The sequence below is a fragment of the Lepidochelys kempii genome, chromosome 5, assembly GCF_965140285.1.
Source record: "Lepidochelys kempii isolate rLepKem1 chromosome 5, rLepKem1.hap1, whole genome shotgun sequence".
In the NCBI taxonomy this organism is placed as follows: Eukaryota; Metazoa; Chordata; order Testudines; family Cheloniidae; genus Lepidochelys; species Lepidochelys kempii.
The window spans coordinates 99,697,556-99,711,678 of record NC_136384.1 but is presented as its reverse complement, the minus strand read 5'-3'; the positions used below and the strand labels follow the sequence as shown (position 1 = coordinate 99,711,678).

General features: G+C 37.7%; 1 protein-coding gene across 6 annotated transcripts in view; it reads left to right on the top strand.

Moving 5' to 3' along the window:
• SMC5 (structural maintenance of chromosomes 5) overlaps positions 1 to 14,123 on the top strand; it is a 74,894-nt gene that overhangs the window by 19,384 nt on the left and 41,387 nt on the right. For all 6 annotated transcript variants that reach the window (XR_012159078.2, XM_073345165.2, XM_073345164.1 and 3 more), the window contains one exon: positions 3,610 to 3,771. Coding sequence is in view for 5 of the 6 variants with exons in the window: in XM_073345165.2 (XP_073201266.1) it covers positions 3,610 to 3,771 (162 nt within the window). In the remaining variant the exon portion in view is untranslated. The remainder of the gene's footprint in view (positions 1 to 3,609; positions 3,772 to 14,123) is intronic.

Sequence of the window (14,123 nt, the reverse complement as noted above, 5' to 3'; positions counted from 1 at the left end):
ACATTTGGGTCTAAAGGTGGACAAGAAGCAGTCAGCCTGACCCCTACCTGCTTGTGGCTATCCCTCAGAACACTGAATTCACTTACATAGTGGATTTGAACAGAGAAGACATGTACCTTTCCATCCATTGAATCCCAGTATAGTAATGGCAACAGGTGTCTCTACCACGGGTTGGAGTGCTCACTTAGTTAAGTCACAATTAACGTTCTGTAACTTGGCAGATGCCAGGTTACGTACCATTGTACTGAGACAAGTGGTTTAGTTGGCTTCTCAAGTCTATTATCCATCAAGTACAGAATCAGGTAATACAAATATTTAGCCGGCAGTAGCATGAAGATGAACTATATGATCTACCAGGGTCGAGCCAGATCTGCTCTTTGTAATAAAGCTATTCCTTGAGGAGGCAGTGCATTCAAAAATCTTGTCCTCAGCACTGTTGGCCTGTGAGGCATATAGAGTACATTAGTCCACAATCTCAGCAGAAATTTCACCTTCTAGCACATAAGAACATAAGAATGGCCCCACTGGGTCAGACCAAGGGTCCATCTAGCCCAGTATCCTGTCTTGCGACAGTGGCCAGTGCTAGGTGCCCCAGAGGGAATGAACAGAACAGGTAATCATCAAGTGATCCATCCCCTGTTGCTCATTCCCAGCTTCTGGCAAACAGAGGCTAGGGACACCATTCCTGCCCATCCTGGCTAATAGCCATTGAAGGACCTATCCTCCTTGAATTTATCTAGTTCTTTTTTGAACCCTGTTATGGTCTTGGCCTTCACAACATCTTCTGGCAAAGAGTTCCACAGGTTGACTGTGCGTTGTGTGAAGAAATACTTCCTTTTATTTGTTTTAAGCCTGCTGCCTATTAATTTCATTTGGTGACCCCTAGTTCTTGTGTTATGAGAAATAACAACACTTTCTTATCTACTTTCTCTATACCAGTCATGACTTTATAGACCTCAATCATATCTCCCCTTAGCCGTCTCTTTTCCAAGCTGAAAAGTCCCAGTTTTATAAATCTCTCCTCATACGGAAGCCATTCCATACCATTCCAATAATTTTTGTTGCCCTTTTCTGAACCTTTTCCAATTCCAATATACCTTTTTTGAGATGGGGCGACCACATCAGCACACGGTATTCAAGATGTAGGTATACCATGGTCTTGAAAGTAAAAAGTGCTTTGTTCCTTGTTTCTGACATGGGAAAATCCTGCAAATAGATCTATTGGCAATGAAAGAGGATGCCACCCTCTGTCTTTGAAAGAGGAAGACCTTATTTCCCCTCTCATGTTTTCTTTTCTTTATGCCTTAACTCCAATACCGCTGATCCTGAGAATAACGGAAAATTAGAGAGGATGGAGAAAAAGTGCTTCTGATATATTCAGTACCAATAAGTCCAATTGGGGGCTAACCTGCAGCTTCCATCCTCGTCTTCACTAATTCCCACTCTTTTTTTCACAGAAAATGACAGCGTGCTACAGTTAGATTAAAATCCTTGCAACTACCTCTTTGGATTTTGAAATCTTAACAGGACAGAATTATTAGTGTGTTTTGGAGCTGATACTGATGCAGATTTGTAAGCACTCTACTAGACAAACGTGCTGCAAAATGTAAGAGATTCCCTTTTTGGGCAGCCCAAAACCAGAGTAACCCAACATCTGCTACTATTCTGATGATATTTGATTATCTTTTGACACAAAAAACCCTCTCAAGTATCAGACTGAGCTCAGTTTGACTACTACTTCACTTTATCAAGTTTCTCTATGAAGATCCACTGGTGATTTTGTACATAGTCCAAATTATTATCTAAGGAAGTTTAGATACTTACAGGTTGCTGGACTATGTTGGAAGTCAATGACTTTGAAAATGACCTGGTGGTCATTATTCATAACTATCTGAACAAAAGTTCTCACTGCAATGCTGTGGAGGGGGGGAAAAGCTTGGATGTCTTTTAGAAAAGACATGGTTTAGGTCAACCACAAATTATTGGGTGCAGTACAGGTTATTACTATGACCTTTGTTATGCAGGAGATCAGACTAGATGATCATAATGGCCCCTCCTGGTCTGGAAATCTATGGATCTACTCTGATATCCCTTTATTAACCACCTGTTTGACTTTTCTCCTCCTTTCCCCCAGAACTACATTAATTACTGGGGAAAGCTTTACTACATAGCCTAGGTGTAAATAGAGCATTTAGCTACTATCTTTAGTGGAAATAAACCCTTCAAGTAGTCCTACAGATTCTTTATGGTTTAAAATTACCTACGTAGAGAATATATATAGATACAAAGTGTTATGATCTTGTGAGGGTTATGATTCCCAAAAGTCTTAAGGTACATTCCATTGCTTTATTTGTAATACCCACAGTTTCTCTTAGAAACATCCCCATACTTGGCATCTGTAGAGCTGTGACTTGGATCTTTGTTCATACGTGTACATGTCATTCTAGATTTATCTTAAGATCTGACACTCAACTTGGTAGAATAATGTTTGTTTAGTTAGGTCCTCCTACCACCTTTACAAAAATCTTTGCTAATCAGATTCACAGAGAATAGATCTCTTAAGAAAATATTTGAAAAAAGCAATAGTTATTCACCTATAACGAATAACTTGGAGGTGCTAGCTTGTGTAGGTTAATTGACATGATCAATCCTCCTTCCCAACTATTTCTGAGCCTTCCTAGTGGACTTTGAAATAGAGAAAGAAACTGAGGGGCAGGGCAGGCCCATAGCTCCTTTATATACCCTTTGGGTCTCAACATTTGATGCTGCATTGTCCATAGGCCAAGGCTTTCTAGATGTTTCCAGCAAGTATGTGGCATTGTGAGGTGCATCCCAAGTCTGTGAATCAGTCCCTGCAATAATCTTGAACTACAGTAACTGGAGAGCAAACTGTTTATCTGTCAGTGTCACCAGGGGATTAAGTTGCTCTTCTGAGACTCACCATTTTGGAAGGGTTTGACAAAGAATGTTTCAAAGTAACTTGGGCAGCAATACAAAAATGTTCTTTGTTTACAAGTAGAAAATTAATATCCAGGTGGGAAAAGGCAACAACACATAAAGCAAAAAGAATAGATAATAGTCTGAAATTCTAATATGAGCATTTCTGCTTTTCGCATGCCCCAGAATTTGGAGTACCTCAGACTCTTGTGCTCTTGAACTCACATTTCAGGTTCCTGTGGATACCAGTAGAGTTTCCAGGTTCATCCTGGTGTTGGGAGTGGCAGTGGAATGATGGGTTGATGTCAACTGGTGGGCTATGCCGAAACCAGGACAAACTCCCCAGGTTCAGTATTATCCAGGACACAAACACAAGTCAGGATATTCACAGAATAATTGGATGCTTACACTCATACTTTTATACCAAAATTATTCAAATGCCATTGCATGTTTTTGATCAGCAGGAAATAGGTGGGTCATTGTATCTCAGGGTCAAGCTGATCCAAACCTAACGAGTTAATTGAACCATTACTGGAACTCGATCACTGTAGAACAGACTTTTTGCACGATTCTTGTTGAATTAAACATGAGCACTGCAGAGGCATAATATGTGTATCCAGCTAAACGCAGAAGGTAAAAGGCTTTCATTGTTTTGCTTGAAATTCTTGCAAGGAATATGAAAATGTTCGCCAAATGCATGAGGAGGTGAAACAAAACCGTGACCATGCAAAGGAAGAATTAAAAAAACTACAACAAACAAAGTCTCCCATGACACAGCAAATCCAAGAAGTTGAAAAGCAATGGAGAAATTTGGATATAAAAATCAAAGAGAAGGTATGTATTTTGGATTCTCGGTTAAAATATTTAGACATTCCATATGTTTAATAAAGGTGAAAATGGAACATGAAGCAATCAGAATATGTTCATTTTTGTATAGTAGAAATAGCATGTTTTTAGAAGGGATTTTAATGAAAGTATTTTTGCCCCTCATTTTCCCTGCTCTGTTCTTTGTGCCTCTCCTCCCTAAAAGGAAATTAAATATGGCTATGTGGAGTTATGTACTACTTAGTTCACTTTCCGTGATCCCATTTGGTGCACCACTGCAAAAGCACCATAGGAATAGATACAGCCATATGGTTTTCTTATATTAAAAATCTTTAGGCCAACATATACAGACTTAGTTCCATAAAGTTAGGCAGCTAATTAATTTGGCCTGATTTTCTTTTTTTTTTTCCAGAGGTGCCAAGCACCTGCAGCATTTTCATTTACTTAATTTGGGAACTGTGAGTGATGAGCACCTCCTGAAAATCAGGCCAGTTTAGTTTAGGTAGCTAGCTTCATGCATCCAATTTTGAATATTTTGGCCTACTGATTTCCTGAGCTGCTACTCCATCTACATTTAACCCGATTCTAAATACCTATATGATAGAGTTTGTCAAATAGTAACCGGTCTTCCTCCATGATTCATAATAATATTTATGAATAAAAACAGTTAATTTAGGTATGTTTTGTGGTATAATATGTTGTTTGAGAGTTTTTGGATAGCTGCAATGTATTCATACTATTGAAAAATGTTAGTGAATCCTGAAAGATTTCTATGAATATTTTAGCCCGAGTATCAGATGTACTGTATTCATTATTTGCTGTTTGTTCTTTTAAAAAATGGTGAGCAGAGTGGATTGACTTAAATCAAAGCAATCTAAATCACGAATTTTAATCACGATTTAAATCAGCAAGCAGGAAACCTTGATTCATATCATCAGTTTTAATCATTTAAATTTGTACTTTTTAGTTATTTTCCTAAAGAAAGATTGATTCTCATTAGTTGGTAACTATTGAAATATATTGATATGCAACTAAATATTGCCTTTGCACTAAAATTGGTGTTTAACTTGCATTTATTCAGATGCTTACTTTTTACATTTTTATGATGTTTGAAAATGGAGTAATGCATTTCTTATTTACAAGGTGATTAATATTTTACTTGTGATTTGTATCAAACTCTATTTGGATGGAAATTCAAATTTAAATTAAAAATGCTTAAAAACAGCATTTTAATTTTTTTATTAAATAAAATTACCCAAGTGCAGGATACATTAACTTTTTTTCTTATCAGAAAATTTATCAAAACATAGTTTTAAATGAAAAACAACTAATTTATTAAACAAAGGCAGTGCTATCTATAGTTAGTGAATTGAACTGATTGGTTTCTGGTCACCATGTCCTTCAAGATGATAGAGCTAGTAGATCTCACCCTCTCACACCTAATTTTTGTCCATAGCTTGGAAGAGGAAAACAAGCTTTCCAACTTTTTAACTCCCAAATGGTTTCTTAACTTTGAATGAATTAGTAATCGAACTGAACTAGTTGAATATACTGAAATGAAGAAGATATTCTCTTTGCACCTGCAGAATGGGCTGCTACTGTCAAAAGATGGTTTATCACTTCAACAAACTCTGTTTCCAGATGCTTGATTAACCAGTGATTTTCACGAGTTCTGTGGTATCCCTTTCTTTAAAACTTGGCAACTTATTAGGGCTGTCAAGCAATTAAAAAAATTAATCGCATGTGATTAATTGCACTGTTAAACAATAATAGAATACCATTTATTTAAAAATTTTTGATGTTTTCTACATTTTCAAATATATTGATTTCAATTACAACACAGAATACAGTACTCACTTGATATTTATTTTTGATTACAAGTATTTGCACTGTAATAAAACAAAAGAAATAGTACTTTTCAATTCACCTAATACAAGTACTGTAGTGAAATCTCATTATCATGAAAGTTGAACTTACAAATGTAGAATTATGTTTAAAAAAAAACTGCATTAAAAATAAAACACTAAGATTTTAGAGTCTGCAAGTCCACTCAGTCCTACATCTTGTTCAGCCAGTCGCTCAGACAAACAAGTTTGTTTACGTTTGCAAAAGATAATGCTGCCCGCTTCTTGTTTTCAAGGTCACCTGAAAGTGAGAACAGGCATTCTCATGGCACAGTTGTATCCAGCATCGGAAGATATTTACATGCCAGATGCGCTAAAGACTCATGTCACTTCATGCTGCAGCCGTGCCAGGGGACATGCGTCCATGCTGATGACAGGATCTGCTCAATAGCAATCCAAAGCAGTACGGAACGATGCATGTTCATTTTCGTTATCTGAGTCAGATGCCACCATCAGAAGGTTGATTTTCTCTTTTGGTGGTTTGTGTTCTGTAGTTTCCGCGTTGGAGTGTTGCATGCTTTCAGAAGTCTTAAAAGAGCTCCACACCTCGTCCCTCTCAGATTTTGGAAGGCACTTCAGATTCTTAAACCTTGTGTTGAGTGCTGTAGCTATCTTTAGAAATCTCACATTGGTACTTTCTTTGCGTTTTGTGAAATCTGCAGTGAAAGTGTTCTTAAAAGGAACAACATGTGCTGGGTCATCATCCAAGACTGCTATGAACATGAAATATATGGCAGAATGTGAATAAAACAGCAGGGGGCATACAATTCTCCTCAGAGGAATTCAGTCACAAATTGAATTAACTTTTTTTTTTTAAATGAGACTCATCAGCATGGAAGCATGTCCTCTGGAATGGTGGCCGAAGCATGAAGGGACACACAGATGTTAGTATATCTGGCATGTAAATACCTAGCAATGCCAGCTACAAAAGTGCTATGCAAATGCCTGTTCTCACTTTCTGGTGACATTGTAAATAAGAGGGCAGCATTATCTCCTGTAAATGGAAACAGACTTGTTTGTCTTAGCGATTGGGTGAATAAGAAGTAGGTCTGGGTGGACTTGTAGGCTCTAAAGTTTTATATTGTTTTATTTTTGAGTGCAGTTTATGTAAAAAAAAAATCTACATTTGTAAGTTGCACTTTCACGACAAAACGATTGCACTACAGTACTTGTATGAGGTTAATTGAAAAATACTATTTCTTTTATCATTTTTACGGTGCAATCATTTTATTTGTAATCAAAAGTAATATACACTTTGGTTTCAGTTACAACACAGAATACAATATATATTAAAATATAGAAAAACATCAAAAATATTTAATAAATTTCACTTGGTATTCTATTATTTAACAGTATGATTAAGACTGCGATTAATCGCAATTTTTTAAATCGCAATTAATTTTTTTTGAGTTATTCGCATGAGTTAATTGCGATTAAGTCACAGCCCTGCAACAATATACTGCTTAATATTTTTTGTATTTAATGTAAATGATTTTAATAGATTATAGTAAGTTTAGGCTTTAACATAAGCTGTCAGTTTCAACTTTAATTTTAAATAGGTTTATTTTAAAAACAAAACGTAGTTAATTTAAATTTCAAAAATGCAATTTAAATTCTGTTTTAAAAAAAAAAGATCGATTTTTTTTTTATCCACCCTGAAGGCGTGTCATCCAATCAAGGTGTAGAAACAATACTAATGGTTTAGTTCACCAATCACACAACTGACCAGGGATGGAGAGGAGTTATTTAAGTTAGACGCCAACGTTGGCACAAGAACAAATGGATATAAATTGGCCATAGAGTTCGGACTTGAATTTAGACAAAGATTTCTAACCGTAAGAGGAGTGAAGTTCTGGGACAGCCTTCCAAGAGGACCAGCGAGGGCAAAATACCCAACTGGTTTCAAGACTGAGCTTGATAAGTTTATGGCGTGGATGCCACAATCAGAGTGTCTACAACAGGGGTAGGCAACCTTTGGCATGTGGCCCATCAGGGTAATCTGCTTGCAGACCGCAAGGCGTTTTGTTTACATTGACCGTCCGCAGGCACACCCTCCTCACGCTCCCCACAGCTCCTAGTGGCTGCGGTTCTGCGAGGGGCCATGCCTGCAGACAGTCAATGTAAACAAAACGCCTCGTGGCCTGCCAGCAGATTACTCTGATGGGCTGCATGCCAAAGGTTGCCGACCCCTGGTCTACAATACTTGTGGCCCATCTGCAACTACTAGTTGCCAATATCCCCAATGGCAGGAGCTCAGACACTAGAGAGGAAGAACTGAGTTACTACAGTGTATTCTTTCCCAAGTGTCTGGCTGGTGGGTCTTGTTGACATGCTCAGGGTCCAACTGATCACCATATTTGGGGTCACAAAGGAATTTTTCTCCAGGTCAGAATGGCAGAGACCCTGGGCTTTTTTTTTTTTTACCTTCTTCTGCACATTGGGGCACGGGTCACTTGCTGGTTTAAACTAGATTAAATTGTGGATTTTCTGTAACTTGAAGTCTTTAAATTAAATCATTATTTGAGGACATCAGTAACTCAACCAGAGGTTTATAGATCTATTACTGGAGTGGGTGGGTGAGGTTCAGTGGTCTGCAATGTGCACAAGGTCAGAATAGATGATCATGGTGGTCCCTTCTGGCCTTACGGTCTGAGTCTATGAATAACAAATAGGCAAATCAAACTGTTAATCAATAACTGAGAAAATGAAAAATATTTGTCCAAATTATTTGATTGCTGATAAATACATTTGAAGAAAATCAGCATCAGGTTGAACAACGATCTTATCACTCCTGCCTGAACGAACACACAACTGAAGATGACTGCCCACATGGGGGAACTTGCAGAATTGGGACCTAAGTTTTTAGTAACTATTATTTGTAACGAAGTTTAATTAGCTGTACTCTTTCATCATATGCTTTCTTAAAAAGAAACTCAGTAGTATTCAGTTAGTGGATGATAATTTATATTAACATGGAATTTAACACTGCATTTTAATCAGGAACCTTTTATATCATTTGAAATTGGAGATTGTATAAATAATATTGTTTAATGTTTTATCAGTTAGGACTCAGTTTTGCTTTCACTAAAGATAATGTAAGTTTGACCATTGATTTTTAAGGTCAGGCTTGACAAAGCCCTGGCTGGGATGATTTAACTGGGAATTGGTCCTGCTTTGAGCAGGGGGTTGGACTAGATGACCTTCTGGGGTCCCTTCCAACCCTGATATTCTATGATTCTATGATTCTATGATTTCAATGAGAGCAGTACCTGGCTCAGATCATTATTTGTTCTGCTCTGGCAGATGAAATGGATTGCACTGTGCAGTGTCACTTTTCAGTAGCAAAGGTTTATGCCAAAATTTGATGAGGTATTACCGATGTGATTCTGGGTGTATACTCTCTTTTTATCTTGTTTTTAGCAGATAAGTGCATGCAACCATTTTCTGTTAGACTGAGTCTACTGTTAAATTACTTCAAAGACAGCTAAAACGTTTTTGCTAAACTAGTCCATTACAAGTAAATAAATGCAAGCATGTTTTGATTTCATGCTCCACAATACTGCTCAAAGTTTTTGTGTGGTGGTGGTGGTGTTTTGCGAGGGAGGAGGTTGATTTTTTTTTTTTTTTTTTGCTATTGTGGTTCAAAATGTCTTAACTTTTTTTTTTTTAAACAAATTGCACTATTTTCAGTTTTATTGTAAAAGTATGTTTCCCCTTAGAGGGAATTAATCTCAGGCTTCCAGCTGTTAAATTTTCATAATGCTGTACAGTCCTCCATGCTTGTTAAATGCAAAGCTGCATTTGCACAGCTTGGTATTATCCTGCTAAGTTTTAATCATTTTCTCATTTTTAATTAATGTTTTACTGATTTCTAAAAGCAGGAAGGAATTCTGCTCTGAATCACCGTTGCCATAATTCTTAGAAATATAGGGCTATATTAATGAAAAAGTTATGCTCTGTATGAAAAACACAGGAAAACATATTAAGCATCTTTGTTTTAACTTGTACAGAAAAGAAATTCTTCATTATGGGTTATGTGCTATGTAAAAGTGGGAGCCAAAGCTGAGGAGGTGATAGAAATGATAAAAGTGATGGAAAAGGGTCAAACCAGGTGACAGCAACATACTTGAATTAGTACGTCTGTTTTCTGAAGTCAGATTAACAAATCCCTGATCCTATAAACCTTCTTTTGTCTTTATGCGAGTGAGTAGTTCCATTGTGGGATCAGGGCCTGTGTGTGTAAATTAGATAGGTCTAAATTGTGCCTGTAGTTCAGCAGTACTCCGTCTGTGTTCCTACCAGCAAAAAAGCAAGGAAGTGGTAGAGGAAATAAATCATTTATTCCAAATGGGAGAGTAATAGAATATTCACTGTGATATTCTAACATTGTTTTACAGTTGATTTTAATTTAGAATTCTGTTATGGTTGGATTGATTTAATTTACAGTTAATGTGTTGTGATGTAATATTGCCTTAAAACAAGATTTTGTGCTGATATTATTTGGTGTGTCTAAGACTTGTTTTGATGACAGTGCTTTTCAAGATTGAGGTGCACTGTTCTATTCTGGGGAAGAAAGGATGTTTTGGTGGTTAAGGCAACGGATTGGAACCTAGGAAATATGAGTTGTGTGCCTGATTGTGCCTTCTGCTTTCTGTATGATCTTGGGCAAGTCACTTAGGATGAAATCCTGGTTCCACGAAAGTCAATGGTAAAGATTCCATTGACTTTAATGGTGCCAGGAATTTACTCTCATTATCTCTGTTTCAGTGCTCCATTTGTAAGGGGGAGGTGGTATTAATGTTTTCCTATTTTATTGCTATGTTGTGAGGAAAAGTGTGTGTGTGTGGAGGGGTTATATATTACATTAATGAGGACCACATAAATTGAATAATTCCTGATAATCAAATTAAATTCTCATTATCATAACATCGTTGCAGGATTAGTATTTTGTGAGTAAGTATTGCCATAGAGCTACTGATATTGTTTTACTCATTGTTTGTGTCAGTAGTTCTCTTTTGGGGATTGGTAATTGATTTCTTCTCTACCCCCACCCTGCCTTTTCTTGGCATGTGAAAACGGCGCGTGCTCCTTGATTTGTTGCCAGAGAATGTTCACTGGCATCAATAGCAAAAGATGTGGGGGCAGCAACTAAAGTGGTTGTACGATCATGGGAAGACTGTGCTCACATTCTTTTTTGCTTTATGTTAAAGAATCAACCAGTTTAATAGTACATGCTAACACAGGCTACTTCACATGGCTGTCATCTCCTAAAATAAGTCAGAGAAACTGCACACATTCTTAAAGATTAAAAACACTTCACTATATCAGTATAGCGTATCTAACTTTTTTGAATTTCCTTTTAATTACAAACTTCAGATGAACAATCTACATGTAGAAAACATTGTTTCATAATTGGAATAAAAAGATTGACACTTTTTTTGTTATGGAAAGCAATAATAAATCCATACCCCCCAAGAACTGTGTGATCTTCCATTTATCCTCAGTTTGGCAATGGGTGGAAGCAGTCCAACTTTAAAGTTCTGTTTCAGTTTTGGGCATGTTATGACCAGTTGTGTAATAGGATTTTCTTCAGGCCATTTGTGCCAGACATCAGAATTAAACATCTACAAGCCTGACTGTTTCCCTGAGATCTCGATGTGCATGCCCATGTGTGTGTCCCCACTGCTCCACCCAGGCTTGCAAAAAGCTCTCTGTAGTATTGGGCATCACTGGTTGGAAGGAGGCAAGTCTGAAAGCAAATCTGTAGGAAAATTAATGCATCTGATATTACATGAACTTTTCTGTGGTTCTTCTCTGGCTAAGAACCCCATTCTAAGGGGGTGATAAGGAAGGTGAAGTTAGGGGAAGGATCAGGGACTGGAGAGCTGGAATGAAAGCAGATGGTCTATGCATGGGATGACCCTGTACCTTAGGTGGAATCGCAGGATCTGAAGGAATAAAATCCTGTTCATTTTTCAAGTTAGGAGAAGGCTTTCCCCCTTGAACAGTTTGGGAAAATTCCCTGAGGGGAACCTTGCTGAGTCTTCCCTTCCTTGGGGAGCTTCAAAGGGGTTTACACAGGAGGAGGCTGTTTGGCCCTATTTTAAAAAACAATTTTCAGTTTCATACAAAAATATATTTCTTCTCAGTCATAAAAAATGAAAGGCAGATAAAAAAAGTTGGTTATTCACATATATTAAATATGAATGTAAATCAAATGTACATATGATTTAACAATGTCTGTCATAATCTAAAAAGAAAAGGAGTACTTGTGGCACCTTAGAGGAGGTATTGTTTCATATTCTCTGTGTGTATATAAAGTCTGCAGTTTCCACGGTATGCATCCGATGAAGTGAGCTGTAGCTCACGAAAGCTCATGCTCAAATAAATTGGTTAGTCTCTAAGGTGCCACAAGTACTCCTTTTCTTTTTGCGAATACAGACTAACACGGCTGTTACTCTGAAACCTGTCATAATCTAGTTAGAATTAATTTTCCAGTTGATATCAAGTGTCCCTGTGCTGACATTTAAAATGTTGCGGGTTTTGGATTTTTTTTTTTTAAAGTCTTGCAGCTGACTGTTTCCGAAGAGAGAGATTTCTCTCTAGAATGCCTACCTGAGGTTTTTTTTGGGGTGGGGAGAAAGAAGATTACAGCGTCAATATTTTCAATATTGTAATAAGCTCTGATTCTGCAAATGACTGTGTGTAGGTGCTTTGGTCCACATGTGTACAGTCAGCTGCAGGGTTGGGGTCTTAAATTAGTACTAATAATCTTCTCTTTGTCTGAATACCGGGATTTAGGTCTAGGGAAAAACACAATATGACTTTTTAAGACACTTTCTTGCATATCTAACTCCACATAAGATTCTGTCCTTATCCCTGCTTTAAAAATAGTAGCTTTTGTAGTTGATAGGTTGGGGTTCTTTGGTATTTCTCTTATTGCAGTGGACTATGGTTTTTCAATAAAGATTCTATCATCTGTAGTACTCCCTGTACTGTACTGCATCTATATCCTGCACATCTATGCAAGCTGCAAGCCTGAGAGTGAGATGGGGTGTGGCGCCAATGTCCCTCCCCTACCTCCTCTCCATTCTCTCTCCATCCACCTGTGAGAAGAAAGAGGGTGTGGCATGGCAGGACGGTAACCTGTTCCCTGACTGACATGCTATCTGTCCTGTTCGTAATGAGTTGAGGGCCATAGGTTTTTAATATTTCCATGTGACAGCCAGGTAGAGAGATCTGTTTAAAAATTTAGCCCCAAAAGTCATTTTTCTGGTCATTTATCTTTTTGTGGCTTCTGCACTGAAGGGTCTAATTTCAGTACTGTTGTCTGTACGGTTTCCAGTTGCACTATTCTGAAGTTGATGGAATCCATTTTCCCCATCCATAATGGCTATTGCCACACACACGTTTTGGAAACAGGCATTACATTTTGGCAGGTTTTCTTTGATTTAGTCTGCTTTTCAGTGGGAGCAGAAACAGTAATTGCTTCACAGTAAGATGGTAGATCCTTCATCTCAGCAGTGGGCAATTTCACATGAAATCTTAATAGCTGGCTTTCTTCGTAATCTTTGGCATTGTAGGATTGGCTGAAGTATTAAATATTGTCTTAAAAATAAATAAGTTATTGGTAAGATTTAACTCTAAGTTTGCTAGATACCACTTGCTGAGGGAGCCAAGTAGAAGTGTATCTCCCTGTTGTGATTTGGCTCTGTGCCTCCAATACAGTATTTTTAAACTCCATCCATATGCAGCCATACAGTACTTTCAGTTCATTCATGATAATAGCAAGCAGATATTGTATTCCTCTGGTTCTTTAGTGAAATTGCGCTTGTCTGTAAAATATTGATGAATTATCCTTAATGTTTTTTGATACCTCTGTCAGAATTTAGAGTCCAGTAGATCACAGAGGGGTGAGAAACTTGTTTTGTGTGACCATATATAAAATGCATTAAAACAAGACACAACCCATCTCATTCTCCTCCTACTTTTTGTGCATCTTTCCCTAACTACAACCAAAAATACAATACCTTAGGTACTTCTCTCCGTCCTGATTCCCTCCTCCTTTCAAAACTGGACACACCTTCTGATTGTGTTTCCCGATTTTTCTAAATTCTGGATCCATTGCCGACCCTCCAGGTTCTTTCTGATCCCAGTATGCTGATGCTCACTACCATCCTGAATTTGTCAGGTCTTCCTTCTGGCAAAAGAATGCTGAATTGTTCTTCCCTCTTTGTATTGGTTTGAGTTTCACCAAACAGTTGCCACAGGAGTTTTTCATCACTTCCCCTACACGCCAGTGTGATTTTTTTCCCCCCTCCCCTCCCCCCCCCAGCTCTGGTGGCTCAGGGAGGTAGGGATTACAGATGAATCCTTATGTGTCAGTGCAATATACTTACAGTAGACAGTGGTGCTGTTATTAATTCACAAGTTCAGGTATGCAAAATATATCTTTCT